Genomic DNA, 17,450 nt, shown 5'->3' on the forward strand with positions numbered 1-17,450 from the left:
ATCTGACTCTCCCTGTGCACACGTTCCTAGCTGAGTCCAGTGAGGACATGCTCTGCCTTCTATTCCAGCTTTCAAACTGTAAACAAGTGTCTTTCCAGGGGCTGCTTAGTGCCACGTGGGTCACGTTTTTGAGGTGCTTTTTGTTGGTGAGGTCAGTGTTTAAACTAACGCAAACACGGTACTGAATGGCAGTCTAGTGATGTACCTTCCAGAGAATATACCTGAGTTAGACAAACGTCATTCAGGCATGCGTTTCAGAGTGCTGGCTGTGAGTCGGCGCTAATGCATCAACATTATGTATTAAATACGGTGTCTTCAAATGAAAACACACATAAGACAAGGTTATGTATCTATCCGTCGGGGAAACTGTTATGACCCGAGGCTTGCAGGAACCTAATCCTGTCCTTCTCCTAGGAGCAATGATTTTGTACTCGCTGAGGTCTGCAGAGACTTTGTGAAACTTAACGGCCACACATAATGAGAATTGACTTTATTGTTTGATAACTTTGATTTATGAAAAAGATGTTTGGACAGAATCATTATATGCATCCATCTCAATTTTTTCTTTTTTGCATGCCCTCTTAAAAATAAATTTCTATAAATCCTACCAAGAGTAAAGAAAGGAAGCAGAAGAAACACCCTAAGGTGCTCACTGAGGGCAGATTACATGGGTGACAAATGCAGAAATTGTGGCAGGAGATGGGACATGAGGTCCACCTCAGATGTGACGATGGCTCCAGGTGAGCAGGCAGGCAAGATAACCTGTTTCCTCCAACACCTGCCGCACCACCTTTATACTGGCTCTGAAACATCTAAATACCTAAGATCATGTTTTATTATTCTGAAAACCCGGTAGCCTAAAAATGAGCCACTCACGTTCAACTCATTATATCACTACGAAATAACTTTTCATTCTTTGGCATATGCACACATATATTAGTGAAGCCATCACTTTTTGGGGGGTATTTTCTCAGGGTAGTCAAATTTCTTTTCCATAATATTTTATTTTGAACAATGGTTCCATTATTTTCAGCTGACGATTCAATACGGTAAAGGACCCAAGTAAAAATGTCAAATGATTTGCCCATGGTGTACTATCAACACAAACAAAGAGTAGCCCGAAGTGACTAAGCTTACACATATTTACTCTCCACAACATCTGACATATAAAAATGCAGGAAACATACTCACTTTTTCTGTTCAACGTGGGGCACTGTGAGCAACTATATCTCCCTCTTCATACTGAGGGGTACAGAAAAAAGAATCACTACTACAAAAAGACCTGGTTTCTAAAAGAAATAACTACTATAACCACAAAATCAAAAGGAATGCATCTAAACAGGGTCAGAGCTTTGCAACCTCCTCAGATAAGAGAACCTGCCTCAAGGAACATCTGAAAGCATTCTGAAAGAAAAGCAAATACGTAAAAAAAAAAAAAAAAAAAAAAAAAGCCACAAACGATTGTGACCTTAAATGGTAGTAAATGAAAATCTGAATGCTACATTTCTAAGGCATTAAAGTTACAATAAGAACCAGAAGTAACAACTAGCACTGAAAATTGGTGATTGAATCAGTGTTTTTGTTTTTGTTTTTGTTTTGCATTTCCAATTGAGGTAAAGTTCACATAACATAAAATTAACCATTAATCATTTTATTATTTTTTAAAAGATTTTATGCCTTAAATATTTTTAAAATTTAAATTCAATTAATTATAAAGATGTTATTTTGAGGGGTGCCTGGGTGGCTCAGTGGGTTAAGCCTCTGCCTTCGGCTCAGGTCATGATCCCAGGGTCCTGCGTTTGAGCCCCACATCGGGCTCCCTGCTCAGCAAGGAGCCTGCTTCCCCCTCTGCCTCTTGTGACTACTTGTGATCTCTGTCAAACAAATAAATAAAATCTTAATAAATAAATAAATAAATAGCGATTTTATTTTGAAGTAATCTCTACACCAAACAACTCCAAGATGAAGAGCCATGTGCTCCACTGACGGAACCAGCCAGGCATTCCAACCATTAGTCATTTTAAAGTGTACAATTCAGGGACACTTAGTACGCTAACAATGCTGGGCACCATCCCCTCTGTCTAGTTCAGGACATTTTCATCACCCCAAAAGGAAGAACCCCTCCATTAAGTTATCATGCACGCCCCTCCCCCAGGCCCAACAACCACCATTCTGTACTTTGTCTCAATGGATTCTCCTCTTCCGGACATTTCACATCGATGGACTCATACAGCACCTGGCTTGTTGTATATGGCTTCTTTCCTTTACCATGATGTATACGAGGTTCATCCATGTCGTAGTGGGAGTCAGTGCCTCGTTCCTCTGCATGGCCAAATCATAGTTCATTGTACGGATGGACCACATTTTGTTTATGCATTCATTAGCTGAGGGACAGGTGGTTTGCTTCTACCTTTTGGTTACTGACAATCATACTGCTGCTATGAACGTTTGTATGTTTGTACTTGTCTGAATGCCTGTTTTAAATTCTTTTGGATTTAGGAATTGCTGGGTCATGTGGTAATTTTGTTTAACTTTGATGTTTTTTTAATCTCAGGATTCTGCCCTGTGTCAGTAGATACATTGCTGATCTGTTTGCTAATTCCTTTCTAAAAGGGGGTAAAAACCAAGGTCTTGAAAAACCCTGTATTTTTTAAACATGTTAAATACATTCAAATAAATATTCGCCTCATTATTTTAAAAATTAAATGAAATTTAAATTATCTGCTTCTGATTTAATACACTAGTTTCCAATGAGACTAAAGTCAATGCTAGAATTAAATCAAAACATTTTAATACATATTTATTGCTTCCTAAGTAGGTACTGTACTGTTACATTACCAAAACATCTGTACTTGGGGAATGAACATATACTTGTCCCTACATTTAAGACAAATCAAAATATTTCTACTTACCCACAAATAATATATTGCCTGTGTTTTACTGTTGCTCACCAATTCCTGATTATTTGTTGGATTAAAAGTAAGATGGTTCTGAAATACAAAATATGGAAATATATTACATTATGACAAATTTTCTGTTTTTCTCTGGTTAAGCTAAACGTTAAAAATAAATAATATTTATATTATATTAAATTGCTGAGTAGGAATATAAAACAGAAAAGACAACAGCACTTTGTAAGCAATAGGAATAGAATTGAAACCCTGAGCGTTAAAATTAATGGTCCCAAATGTGTCCCCATTTCTTATTTAGTCTTATTTATTATAATTCATCATCTGTAAATTGGAACAAGCAAAAGTAGCACAATATTCACTAATAACCTTTACCCTGTGTCCTTGTGGACAAAAACTGCTGCATACACATATCTCAATTTGACAAGGCCACAAGGTAACTTGGAGTGATGCCAAATACTGGAAAGAGTTTCTGATTCCTGCCAACATGGTGAATAGCATGGACCGCCTGGCTCCCTTCCCATAAATCAACCCTGTGGTAACTATGCAAGTGAGGAAACCACAAAGTGCAGAAGCTGAGAGAGTGCACACATTTCTGTGCACAGAAGAGTCTAAAGGACAGATTCTAAACTAAACAAGGGTGACTCTGGAGACATGTCTGGGTAAGGAAGGACTCACTTTTCCTTCCCTCATTCACTACTATACTGTGTCCCTGACAAGACTGTAGAACCCTAAGAAGCAGGAAAATCTTTGTCACATGCAGAATTAAATGAGATACTTAAATATCTAAGCGAGCCAGAGAAACACAACAGAAGCAAGGCTGTGAGTGATGTGAGTGAGCGGCAGCATGGGGGTCGGGGGAGTGAAGGCCGGGTGGTAGGACGTCCTGATCCAGGACCACGGGCTGGTGGTTCTCCATTGTTTTTCATTGCAGAGCCCTTGTTATAGGAAATATCGGCAGGCCTCGAAGGTCACTCCAGTGCCCCAACTGGCTGGGACCAAGTCTGTGCCCCAGCTGAGGACCAGGCTGCTTCTCTGTCACCGGAGAAGACTTTATCCCCCTGGGAACTAGCCCCCAAAATCATTTGAGAGAAGGCGGTCCTAACATTGCTGTGAATGCCACCGTGATGTCCTTAGTGGGGAAAAGCATCTTATCCCTGTGGCTTTCCAGAATTAAACAGAGAGCCAGTGATGTCAGCCGGGCCTGGTCTGTAAGCATAATGGTGGGAAGAGAATCTGTTTATTTTGCTTAGGAATGGGTGATGTTTCAAAGAATTTAACATATCAGAGCCTCTGATGGATTAAATCTGTGACTCTAATTTAAAGCCCGTCATTGGTTCAGACTTGTGATCTTACATTCAAATCACACTGGTTTATAAATAATATTAGAATACTTATGAGAATTTAAGATTTGCCATAGTTAGGTCTAATTTATTAGATTTACAAGAATTCCCTAAGTATGCATGAAGGGTTTATCTTTTAATCAGACTACTAAAGAACTTAGAGATAAAACCAAATATATTCGATTTCTAAGTGCAGTTTAAAAATGTTTAAAAGGAATTAATAATCAAATTTGTGAGTTGGGTCAAACATTAATCTAAACACCCTTAAAGGCAACTGTAAAAATCTGCTAGATTTATAAAAGGAGTAAGATTTTTAAGTTGAATGAGAAGTTTAAGGAAAAACTATGGTTCTTAGTTTATAACTTTAATAAAGTGAATATTAATTCTAAAACCAAATAACCTTTTCCGGGTCCCAAAGTCATCATTTACTATATCATAAAACTTGTATTGACATATTGAATTGTTAACCACAGATACACTCTACTTTGCAGTTAAAAAGAAGAAAAAAATCGCTGCCAGAGTCACCCCTAGTCTAGTCGGGGAGACAGCTTTACAAGCAAGAGAAAAGCAAAGAGGGGCACCTGGGTGGCTCAGTCACTTAAGCCTTCAGCTCTGGTCATGATCCCAGTGTCCTGGGATCGAGCCCCGCATCAGGCTCCCTACTCGGCAGGGACTCTGCTCCCCCCCCCTCTCTGCCTGCCTCTCTGCCTACTTTTGCTCTCTATTTTGTCAAATAAAAAAATAAAATCTTAGAAAAAAAGAAAAGAAAAGAAAAAAGCAAAGAATAAAGCCTTTTTAAGGGGCCAGCCACGCCTGGGGAAGAGGAGCTATCGGCAACAGTTTCAGAGAAGAGACACACGTGACGGGCCCACCCTTCCTCCTGTGGACTCTCTCACGGGATAGAACAACTTTCCCTCATGTGTAAGTCGGATATCCCACTACTTGCAGCTGGAAGCATGTGACAGCCCCAGGGGACAGCCAGGCACACGGAAGGGGAATTCCACTTGCTGGGGGACGAGTTCCCGTGACTAGGATGCAAGATGCGTTTTTCCCTCTATCCCAGGCTGGGTCGGCAAGAGGCAGCCTCTGAAGGGTGTTCAGCAGGGTAGTAACACAAACAGATTTTGCCTTTGGGAAAAGGTCACACTCAAAATGCTGTGGAAAACAACCACACGATGCTACACGCTGATGTCCATGTATCTGTATTTAGGACAACAGCAAATGTTCTGGAAGGAAACACACCAAATGGACTCCCTCCAGGAAGAGGGCCAAGATTGGAGATGGTGGCCAGAGGAGACGTTAGCTTTCAATTAAAAGATTATTAAAAATCAACAGATGAGTAGATAAGCAGAATCAGTATATCCATGTGATAGAATTTTGAAAACTGATGCCACAGCACGGGAGAACTCTGAAAATGTTATGCTGAGAGAAAAACCAGACATAAAAAGCCACGTATGATTCACGGACATAAAATGATGACAGGCAACCCTATAGAGACAGAAAGTTGATGAGGGGCCGAGAGGAAGGAGAATGGGGAGCTCACTGTCACAGAGTTTCTGTTTGGGGTGATGAAAATGTTCCAGAAATAGTGCCGGTGGTCGCACAACATTGTGAATGTAATTAATGCCACCAAATTAGACGTTTAAAAATCATATTTTGGGGCACCTGGGTGGCTTAGTGGGTTAAAGCCTCTGCCTCCAGCAGATAATAAAACCTTTAAATTAAAGAAATATATATTTTTTACAATGGGGGGCCTGCATGTCCCAGTTGGCAGAGCGGCTGGCTCTTGGTTTTGGTGCAGGTCATGATCTCAGGGTCCCGGGATCAAGCCCCATGTTGGGCTCTGCACTCAGCGAGGAGTCTGCTTGAGCATTCTCCTTCCCTCTCCCTCTGCCCTTCCCCGACTCATACTCTCTTGCTCTTAAATAAATGATAAGGAAATCTTTTCTAGAAACGTGAAGATGGTCAATTTCATGTTAGGTGTATTCTAAATCGCCATCCTGGAGGTTGGGTTGCAGAGTGAAGCTGCAGAGGAGGAGGCTGGCCAGGGGGGAGTGGGTGGGCAGGGCCAGCAGAGGCGGGTTCAGAAGGCCTCCGGGAGGAGATGCAACAGGGCTTGGGGACATTTTAGCAGGAGATGTCCCCGGGACATCCCGGTGGAATGTTCTCCAGCAGCTTCCTCATCCATGAAAAGAGGAATGATGAGGTGGTTAGGGAGATGAAGATGGTGTGGTTACCACCCCAGGTCTGTTCCCTCCTGGCTGGAGAAAAGGACCAGCCGCGTCCTCCTCACCATCTTGGGCCAGAGGAAGCAGAGTCTCAGAACGCAGATGAAAACCAAGGGGACGTGGTATCAGAGAAGCCAAGGAAATGACAAGTGTCAAATGCCACTGAGACGGCTAGTAAGATGAGGACCAGGACTAAGTAACAGGGCCCTAGGAGGTCACCAGTCATCTGGGGGCCCTGTATCTTAGAACATTCAACCTAACTTTCCAGAACACCCAAGAGCTTTAAACAACTTCTTCCTAATCGTCCCCAACTGGACTCATCTACCCCCATGTCACCACCCCCACAACTCAACCAGGGCCTTATGATCTTATCAATTAATCTAGCACTGCACTCTGCCTCTAGGACCAGAAATGAAGAAAGAAAACGCACATGAACATCTATCATGGGCCATGTACTGTGCGCCACTGGGCTTCCTGATAGTCCTGTAAGGTAAGTGCAGTGTGTTGAGGGCCTTCTCAGAAGTCAGGTTCACCCAGAGCCTCAGGATGTGAGCGTTATATGGGAATAGGGTCCTTGCCCATGTATTAGTTCAGATGAGGGTGGATTAGGTTGGATCCTAAAACCAATGACTGCTGAGCTCAGAGAAGTGCAGACACAAACAGACACACAGGGGACAGCGCCATGTGAAGACAGAGGCAGAGATTAGAGTGATTAGTCTACCAGCCACGGAACACCACGGGCTACCAGCCACCACCAGCACCTGAGAGAGAGGCCTGGAGCAAGTTCTCCCTCAGAGCCCCAGAAGGAACCACCCCTTTGGGCACCCTAATTTCAGACTTCCAGCCTCGTGAACTGTGAGGGAATAACTTTCTGTTATTTTAAGCCCCTTAGCATATGGTAATTTCTTTCTTTCTTTTTTTTTTTGTGAGATTTTATTTATTTGATGGACAGAGATCATACAAGTAGGCAGAGAGGCAGGCAGAGAGAGAGAGGAAAGCAGGCTCGCCACTGAGCAGAGAGCCTGATACAAGGCTGGATCCCAGGACTCTGGGGTCATGACCTGAGCCAAAGGCAGAGGCTTAACCTGCTCAGCCCCTCAGGTGCCCCAGCATATGGTAATTTCTTAGAGCAGCCCAAGGAAACTAAATCAGTGGGTATGGTCAGCCTCTTTTTTTTTTTTTTTTTTGTAGATAGGGAAAATCACTTCACTTCTGTGGGCCTCCAAGATGGGTTAGTGTTAACCTCCCTCATCTACTCTGGGACATTGCCACACCAAGTTTCTAGGCCTAAAGAGCCAAGAATTGTAAATGGGGAAATTCACGAGGTAATGTCACTTGACTGGGCCTCAAGGCAACAGGACGGCCAGCCTCCCCAGGCCGCTTCACCCTCACCCGGCATCCCACCGCTGGCTTCTGCATGCCCAGACTGGCATTTCTCCTTTGTTGCTGATACACTACACTGAGTAGGGAAAAAGAGGCTTGCGCCACGCCTACCCTGTGAAGGAGTCCCAGATGATTATCAGGCAGTGGGGCCCTTTGTTGGCCATGGCAATCCACCGCCTGTCTTCACTGATGCAGAGGCAGGAGATCACGTTAGCGTGGCCTGCAGAAATGCAGAGAAAATGCTCGGAAACATTCAGGATGGCCAGAGAGGCTGGAGCCCCACAGAGAACTAAGCTCCCCTTCCAGGTTCATCGGGCTGACAATTCCACTCCTACGGCCTTTCCCTGGCATTTCTCCATAACCAGTGGTTTTCCGATTTTCTCTCCCTCAAAACCCCTGGAGGGTAAGCCACACTCCCCCAAGGACAGGGGCTCCCTACAGATCTAGGCATGTGCCCAACTCTGAACCCAGGTGGGGAATAAATGTTGCAGTTCTAACCCACCTCCAGCCCCCTTGAAGCCCTGCTGGCCTCATCTCCCTTAAGTGTCCCTCAGTGTCCACTCAGGCCACCGAGCAGATCTGGAGCAAAAGCCTCTCCGCTGGTCTCTCTGCTTTCATTCCCATCCCCCCACAATCCTTTCCCAGTAACTCGGGAACATTTTGGAAACAAACACGATCCTAGTGCTCCCTGCCAGGGAATAGCCCACTTCTTCCCTCCTTCCTCTTCCCTTGCTCACTCCATGTCAGTCATACCAGCCTGCAAACCTGGAGCTCCCTGGGTCTGGACTGCTTCTCCCCAAACTGCCCCTGGTTGGTTCATTCTCCTCAGTCAGTCAGATCTTGGCACAAAGGGAATGTTTGCCAGCGCAACCAACTGGGGGGCCATCTCTCACTCCTGATCTCTCTCCTGCAGCAGCCCACATTTCCTTTGGAGTGCTTGTTGTAATTCGTAGTTGTGTATTTATGAGACTATAAGCTCCATGCGGGGGGGGGGGGAGGCTAGATCTGTTTTGTTCATGACTACAGATCCAGAATCTGAAACAAAGAGGTTCTGATAAATACCTGTGGAATCAATGAACAAATGGATGGACGGATGGATGGGTGGTCAAGGCCACCCCCAGCCACCTGACTCTGCAGGAGGCTGGACAGCTGCCTAGCATGGTCCCTATTTCTCAGCCCGTCTGCCTGCTGCTCCTTCCTTGCTCTGCAGACACAAACTGCCCCCTCTCCCACCCATCAGCACTGTGCTCAGGGCCGCACATTCAACTGAGCTCCAAGAAGGGCTGCTTGCTGGGCTTGTGTGTTTCTGGACATCTAGAGAGCAAATTCTGCACCTACATGGCATGGATCTCTGAGTATGGACTAGGCTTTTGGGAAACCCTCTGTGATGTTTTTGACCTAGGCATTGACTTAAGGAAGGTCCTTATTAAAATATGTGTCTGGGGGCTCTTGGGTGGCTCAGTCAGTTAAGTGTCTGCCTTCAGCTAAGGCTTTGATCTCAGGGTCCTGGGATGCAGCCCCACGTCAGGTCCCCGCTGAGCAGGGGCGTCTGCTTGTCCCTATTGCTCTCTCTTGCTTGCTCTCTTAAATAAATAAATAAATAAATAAATAAATAAATAAATAAATAAAATCTTAAAAAGCAACAAAAACTTGCGTACCTGAAGATGGTGCTGAGTATTCTTGAAGACATCATAGATGACCTCAGTGTGAGCACAGATGTACAGAAGGACTCGCTGGTTTTCATCTCCAATGTAGGAAACAGGAAGAGAACTGTTCCTTCCGAAAGACCAAGTCATGGTCTGGAAGACAAAGGCAAGACCAGCAAGACACTGAGTGCACGGAGCCCAGAACTGTGATGCCAGGCACCCCTGGCACTGTCTCTGGAGGGGAAGGATTTCACATCATCAGTGCAAAGTGAGGGAAATCACTTCGAGAACGTCCTCAACCACATGCTAGGGCATGGAGGACCCTCAAATCCATGACGCTGAGTGAAAGGGGCCACACACAGTGCAGGGTCCGTCTAATTCATAGAGATGGAATGGAGCCCAGTGGCTGCTGGGGACCTGGGGAAGGTGGTCGGGGAGTGACAGGGGATATGGATTTCTTTTGTGGGGGATGAAAATGTTCTGGAGTTAGACAGTGGTGACAGCTGCACATCCTTGTGAACATGCTAAAAAGCAATGGATGGTACGCTTTAAAGGGGTCAATTTTACCAGGATGAGGAGAAATTGGAACCACTGGGCACTCTTGGTGGGAATGTGAAATGGTGCAGCGGCTGTGGAAAACCCCAGGGAGAGCTCCCCAAACACTGAAAGCAGAGTTAGCGTATCACGCAGCAATGACACTTCTGGACACCTAGCTCAAAGAACTGGAAGCAGGGTCTCAAAGAGACATTCGCACGCCCATGTTCAGAGCAGCATACTTCACAGAAACCAGAAGGTAAGAGGAAGCCAAGTGTCCCGTGATGGACGAATGGATGAACAACATGTGAGTGTTGTTCAGGCTTCCACAGGAAGGAGACCGGACGCTCTACGACGTGGCTGGGCCTTGGGGACATCACGTAAGTGAAATCCACCGGTCACAGAAAGACAAATACGGTCGGATTCCACAGACACGGTCCCAAGAGGAGTCAGATCCATAGAGACAGAAAGTGAAATGGTGGTTGCCAGGGGCAGGGGTGGGGAATGGGGAGTTGTCCAATGGGTAGGGAGTTTCCTTTTCACGAGATGAGTTCCAGGCGTTGGTTGCACCACAGTGTGAATGTACCTACTACGATGCTGTACACTTCAAAATGGTTAAGATGGTAAATTTTAGGGGTGCCTGGTGGCACAGTTGGATCAGCAACTGACTCTTGGCTTTGGCTCAGCTCATGATCTCAGGGTTGTGGCATCCAGCCCGACATTGTGCTCCAGGAATAGTCTGCTTAAGACTCTCCTCTGCCCTTCCCCACACACCCCCCACTTTCAAATAAATAAATAAATAATTAAAAGAAAGATGAGGGGTGCCCGGGTGGCTCAGTCATTGGGTTTCTGCCTTCGGTTCAGGTCGTGATCCCAGGATCCTGGGATCGAACCCCTGTCAGGCTCCCTGCTCCTTGGGACGACTGCTTCTCCCTCTCCCACTCCCTTTGCTTGTGTTCCCTCTCTCGCTGTGTCTCTCTCTGTCAAATAAATAAATAAAATCTTTTTTTAAAAGATGGTAAATTTTACTTTATGTGTATTTTACCACAATTTCAAATTTTAAGAAGGTAAATTTAATGGTACATGAATTATACCTTGCTTAAAAAAGAAAAGAAAGTCAACAGTAAACACAAAGAACGTCCTATCCTCCTCATCCCCAGAACCTAGACTGCTCAGTAACTGACACACAGTGAGCACTTAATATTGTGAAATTCAATTTACTTCATGAAAATATATGGAAGGGTCAAGTTACAGTATAGTCACTAAGGAACTCCTTAAGAAAGGCAATTATTCAGTTGGGACTATTTGTATTTGGTCCTCATATACCATTTTCCCAGGAAGAATAAAGAACAGAGATACAAAATTCCCTAAGCATGATTAAAAATTCCATATCCAGGGTGCCTGGGTGTTTCAGTGGATTAAAGCCTCTGCCATCGGTTCAGGTCATGATCCCAGGGTTCTGGGATCGAGCCCCACATAGGGCTCTCTGCTCAGCAGGGAGCCTGCTTCCCTTCCTCTCTCTCTGTCTGCCTCTCTGCCTACTGGTGATCTCCATCTGTCAAATAAATAAATAAAATCTTTAAAAAAAATCCATATTCCCAGGAATAAATCCAAGATAAAAATTTTCTGAAATGAAAAATTTGAGGTATTATAAATCTGACTACTACTTTTAATTCAACAGTAGTTTACTTATGCATATTTTTGTGTGCAAAGTCTTTTATAAAAATCAAGGATGTGATTAAAACAGTTTATAAAAACTGGATTCATACAAAAAGAGTATTATTCAGAAATAAAATGCAATGAACTAGCAAGCCAGGAAAAGACATGGAGAAATCTGAAATGCATTTTGCTAAGTGAAAGGAGCCAACCTAAGGAGACTTCACAGTGGGGACACCTGGGTGGCTCAGTTGGTTAAGTGTCTCCCTTCAGCTCAGGTCATGATTCCAGAGTCCTAGGATCGAGCCTTGCATTGGGCGCCCTGCTCAGCCAGGAGTCTGCTTCTCTCTCTCTCTCTGCCCTTCCCCCGACAGATGTTTTTTCTCCTTCTCTCTCTCTGACAAATAAACACATAAAATCTTAAAAAAAAAAAAAAAAAAGGACTTCACATTGTATGATTTCAACTACATGATATTCTGGAAAAGCAAAACTATGAAGACAGGGGAAAAAATGGTTGCCGGGGAGTGAGGGGGTGAAGGCAGGGATGGAGAGTGGGGCACGAGGGATTTGAAGGCAATGACACAAGTCTATAGGACACTACAATGGTGGATATACCTCATCATACCTTAGTCAAAGCCCAGAGAATGTCACACCACCAGTTGTGAACCCTAAAGTAAAATATGGATGTTAGTTAATAGTAACAGTCAACATGGGCTCATCACCTCTAACAAACGTCCCCAACTAATGAAGATATTAACAAAAGGGGAACCTGGTGGGGGGCACAAGGGAGTATATGGGAACTCTGTACTTGTCATTTCATTTGCTATCAATCTAAACTGCTCCAAAAAATAGTCCTATTAGGGGCGTGTGGCTGGCTCAGTCAGTAAAGCCTATGCCTCTTGATCTCGGAGTGTTCCAGTCCCATGCTGGGTGTAGACATTACTTAAAATAAAAACATTCTGTTTAAAAAATTAACCGAGGCCAATTAATAGAATGTGGTAGCATCTAAAGGGATGGCTAAGTGATTAGAGACTTTTAGCAACTGACTCAGTATTAACAGGACCTCCTTCCTCCAGCAGCGCTCACACTAATTGAAAGCACACGGTATCATCTGATGCTGGGCACTAGTGTTACCGTTTGTGGTGAATGATCATGGAGCTAGCTGGCTCTTACAGCAACCTTCCAAACGTGAACAGAAAATGCTAGGGTCCAAAGCAGATTTCACTGCATTTGACAATCATCAAAGATTCCTTCTCATAAATGCATGACACCTTGTTTTCTTGGTGGAAGTCGGTATCCAGGGTTATGCCTACTTACCAGGAGTACTCTGAATTATTCCAGGCCTCTGGGTTAAGGCAGGGACCCCAAAGGAAAAGGGGGATGCTGCAGGCAGAGAGAGAGGCAGGAACACACTTGTTGAAGCCCCTTTGGAGAGAACAAATCAGAAGTAACGAAAATGGCCATCCATAACAGGGCACCGGTTGAATTTTTTTTTTTTTTTTAAGATTTTATTTATTTACTTGACAGACAGAGATCACAAGCAGGCAGAGAGGCAGGCAGAGAGAGAGAGAGGAGAAAGCAGGCTCTCCATGGAGCAGAGAGCCCGATGTGGGGCTCGATCCCAGGACCCCGGGATCATGACCCGAGCCGAAGGCAGAGGCCTCAACCCACTGAGCCACCCAGGCGCCCCGCACCGGTTGAATTTAAAGTGAGGAAGTGGTTCTACATGCCCTGATACAGAAAACCCTCTGAGACATACTAAGTGGTCATGCAGAAGATCTGACTGGTAAAGAAAACAAAACCTAGCGTGTGTCGTGTGTGTACACACACAGACATGTCTGTAGGTGTCCAGGAAAAGGTCTGGAAAGATATACAGTAATACCAAACTGGAACGGTAGTCACTTCCAGGAAATGGATTTGGTGTGGTCTGTGCGAGAAGAGGAATCTGCCTGAATTTTTATTTTTTTTATGTTAACTTATTTATTTTTAGAGGGGGAAGAGCCAGAGGGAGAGAGGCAGAGAGAATCCCAAGCAGGCTCCATGCCCAGTGCAGAGTCCCATGCGGGGCTCAGGCTCACAACCCGGAGATCACAATCATAGCCCCAGCTGGAATCAAGACTCAGACACTTAACCAACTGAGCCACCCAGGTGCCCCTGCTTTAATTTCTTTTTTTTTTTTTAAGAGCTCTTATTAAGTTTAACAGGAAGAAAAAAAGGGGGGGCACCTGGGTGGCTCAGTGGGTTAAGCCTCTGCCTTTGGCTCAGGTCATGATATCAGGGTCCTAGAATTGAGCCCCGCATCGGGCTCTCCACTCAGCAGGGAGCCTGCTTCCCCCTCTCTCCCTGCCTGCCTCTTTGCTTACTTGTGATCTCTCTCTCTCTCTGTCAAATAAATAAAATCTTTAAAAAAGAGAGAGAGAAAAAAAAACCTATACAGGAATGGAAACAGAAAGGAACAGAAAGGAGGTGTCCTCAAGGAGCTAAACAAATTTGCGGAGGGAGGTGGTCTAGAAGAGTTGAGTTATGCAGTGAGCCCAAGGCTAACGGGGGACGCAAACCCCTGGCACACAGGACACTTGCTCTCATTAGCGATACCCCCGGATGTCGTGCTAGCTGGCTAAACAAGCCAAAAGTCTTCATGGGCTCTAAAACTGGTTCTGTCTTTCAGACTGGGCAAGCCCAAGTTTTGACCTTGAACTCCACTGCTCAAAGTAAACCCAGTCTACAGAAAGGAGGCTGTCAGTTGTCTGCATCTCCCACTAGGAGTTTCCCATCATCCTCATCATCACTACCATCCTTGCCACCACCACCGCTATCATCATCTAGATGTGAACAGCCGTCCAGTGCTCACTGTGTGTCAGAACTACATTAAACACTTTACGTGCATCCGATCGCTTACAAATCTTCCAAAGGCAGAATCTACAGGGAAAAAGGGAGCTGATTCAGTGGCACATGTAGGGAGAAGGGAAAAACTCTCCTCCTCATCCTTCTCTTGGTCAATGGTAATATTTGTGTGGCAAAGGCAGATGCCAGTCGACCCCCTGGTGCCTTTCTCAGTGGCTTTCACTTTTTCACACCTTTTGCTTTCTGGTCCATCTCCGAACGCGCAGTTTTAGGAGCCCGTAATGGATTTAGGAGCTTCTGCCATCTAAGGCAGAAGAGGTGAGGAGAGGAGGGAAAGGGGAAGGAATGGAGGAGCAGGAGGAGGAAGTGAGAAAGAAGGGGAACGGGGAGGAGAGGGAGAGATTGACCTTGAGTCTCCCACAAGAAAGGGCACCCTATGTCACAGACAAACCACGTCCGGAATTTCCTGCCTGGGGAACAACACTGTCCGACCCAGATGTCAGGCCCAGAGGCAGCACTCCTGTCGCACATGTCCCTCCAGAGCGCTGAACTGAACTTTAAAACATGCAAGTCTATTATTAGTTCAAAAGAATATTTCTGGTGGTATTTTTTCTTCCATATGCATAAAATCCCTTATTTAACAATGCCTTTAAAGCACTAGAGGACACTAAAAACCATGTTACACTCCCTTACCAAAGGATACACGTTGGCGCGGTCATCCTTTCGAAACAACATGTCCTCGCTGGTAGACCCCAGTGATTTCTCGGGGATCTCTGCTTTGGACTGGAATTCTTCCTCTCGTCGCTCACTTAAGTCTGATCATCTTTTTTCCTCTCTCCTTTCCCGTCGCGGTTCATCCTGGGACATCTGGTCGATTTTCTCCCCAAGCTCGCTTGAGGGCTGTGTTTCAGGGAAACTAATCTCTGGTTCCTGGGAACCCGTTTGATCCAAATCAAGAAATTCTCGTTTGAGCTCAAGTCTCTTAAAGGCTCATTTGTTTCCTAATGCTCTGATTCTAACGCATCCGTTGACTCGCTAAGGGTTCTCTTAAAAAAGAAATAAAAGATTGTGATTCCAAATACAGTGTATAGCTGCTTCATTCCCTCCTTTACTTTTCTTTCTGTTCCAACTCAGCCAGCCTTAGTGTTTGCCTCACACTGGAACTGTGATCTGTTTCAAAAAGGTGCCTGGGGGGCACCTGGCAGGCTCAGTCGGTTAAGTGTTTGCCTTTGGCTCAGGTCATGATCCTGGGGTCTAGGATCGAGCCCCACATTGGGCTGCCTCCTCAGTGGGGTGTCTGCTTCTCCCTCTCCCGCTCTCCCCCTGCTTGTGCTCTCACTCTCTCCATCCAATAAATAAGTAAAATCTTAAAAAATAATAATAATTTAAAAAAATAAAAAGGAGCCTGGGACATTTTGTACTTAAATAACATGAATCATGCATGTGCCAGGTTTATTCTTGGCCTACGAGCAGAACCACACAGCAAAACCATTCTTCTAAGTAGCCCTGGTCATCTCCAAGGATGGGCGAGTAACAGTCACTTCTCCTTGGACCTCAACTGAGTTCTCCTTCGGGGGGAGAGCCTACATTACTGTGATCACGCTGACTCTGTTCTAAGACAAGTGCATTCCAACTAACCCCTAGGAACCCTTTCTGTCAGCTCCCCTGCACACCTCCTCCAGGAGGCCTTCCCTGACCATCCTCCTACCTGGGCTAAGTGTCCTTCATTTTTGTTTTTTAAATATCTCCCACGCATCACTCAATCACTGCACTTAGGATACCGTTTTATGGTGTTCAGGTATCAGTCTGCCTCCCTACACACCCTAGAGCTCCTTAAGAGAATGGACTGTATCTTATTTGTATTTTCCCCGTAGCCTGGCAAATGGTAAGCATTCCGTGATTCTGAATGAATGAATGAATGAATGAATGAATGAAAGAAAGAAAGAAAGAATAGATGAATGACTTAAAATTACTACTTACTAGGGAAGTTCCTGACATGCCTGACTGGGAATCAGTCAGTGTAAGTATCTCCAAACTGGTCACGGACTTGGTGATTTCTTGAGGCTTCGCTGTGGTTTCTCCTGAATGGCAGCCTCCTCCCCCTCTGCTTCTCCAGCCTTTTCCTCTGTTTCTTCTCTGGCAGCCTCCTCCTCTCGGCCATCTTCTTCCCCCTCTTCCTCCTCCTCCTCTTCTTCCTCTTTCCTTTCCTCCCCGTCTTCCTCCTCCCCTTTCTCTTCCCCTCTTTCCTCTTTCTCCCATTCCTCCTCTTCCTCCCCCTCTTCTCCTTTCTTCTCTACTCCTCCCCCCAACTCCTCTTCCTCCTCCACCACCTCCACTTTCTCCTCTACTCCTCCCTCCTCCCCTTCCTCCTCCTCCCCTTCCTCCTCAACTCCTCCCTCCTTCCTCTTCCTCTACTTCTCCCTCCTCCTCTACTCCTCCTCCCCCTCTTCCTCTTCCTCCTCCACTTCTCCTTCCTCTCCTTCTTCCTCTTCCCCCTCCTCCCATTTCTCCCCCTCCTCCCCTTTCTCCTCCACTCCTTCCTCCTCTTCTCCTTCCTCTTCCTTCTCCTCCTGATCCCCTCCTGCAGAGCCTTTCTCTGTACTAACATGTCATCTTCTTTTAATTCCTGTTGCATACTTTCCAGCTCTCTATCATATTGATTACACTCTTCTTCCACTTCTGTTTCTTCATCTTTTTCTGCTTCTTCTAGCGGGTACTCCCCTGCACCTGACATTCTTCTTTGTGGAGTTTCCTTCCCATTTTAATTTCTTAGTGCATGAACCTATCAATGAACTGTGCAATACCAGCTCTGGTTCCTTTCCACAGGAACAAAAAGAATTTCATACTTCTGGGAAAGCCTGTACCAAATCGGAAGCATATTGACGCCAGGGCCTCTCATCTTTCCAG

At 45.2% G+C, this 17,450-nt stretch overlaps 1 protein-coding gene across 2 annotated transcripts; it reads right to left on the bottom strand.

Moving 5' to 3' along the window:
* Positions 1-1,605: 1,605 nt before the first annotated feature.
* On the bottom strand, positions 1,606-16,845 carry LOC308357586 (uncharacterized protein). Of its 2 annotated transcripts, XR_013968216.1 has the most exons (8): positions 16,524-16,845; positions 15,237-15,589; positions 13,017-13,124; positions 12,325-12,367; positions 9,522-9,662; positions 7,975-8,083; positions 2,913-2,990; positions 1,606-2,322 (listed from the first exon to the last, which is right to left on the bottom strand). XR_013968216.1 is itself a non-coding variant. In XM_080827226.1 (6 exons), the coding sequence occupies exons 2-6, from the start codon at positions 15,260-15,262 to the stop codon at positions 8,069-8,071; spliced, it is 333 nt and encodes a 110-aa protein (XP_080683352.1). In that variant the 5' UTR covers positions 15,263-15,589; positions 16,524-16,845; the 3' UTR covers positions 7,668-8,068. The 2 variants fall into 2 exon arrangements, 1 of the variants encoding a protein (XP_080683352.1); XM_080827226.1 differs by lacking the exons at positions 1,606-2,322; positions 2,913-2,990 and having other exon boundaries at positions 7,668-8,083.
* Positions 16,846-17,450: the final 605 nt, after the last annotated feature.

This window comes from Martes martes (assembly GCF_963455335.1).
Source record: "Martes martes genome assembly, chromosome: 16".
In the NCBI taxonomy this organism is placed as follows: Eukaryota; Metazoa; Chordata; class Mammalia; order Carnivora; family Mustelidae; genus Martes; species Martes martes.

Excerpts from the sequence above, each read along its gene's own strand:
- LOC308357586 (XM_080827226.1), bottom strand. The coding sequence starts at position 15,262 with ATGACCGCGCCAACGTGTATCCTTTG. Across the intron at positions 13,125-15,236 it reads GCGCCAACGTGTATCCTTTG|GGGCTTCAACAAGTGTGTTC; the intron begins GTAAGGGAGTGT and ends TTCTCTCCAAAG. Across the intron at positions 12,368-13,016 it reads AATAATTCAGAGTACTCCTG|GGTTCACAACTGGTGGTGTG; the intron begins GTAAGTAGGCAT and ends ATTTTACTTTAG.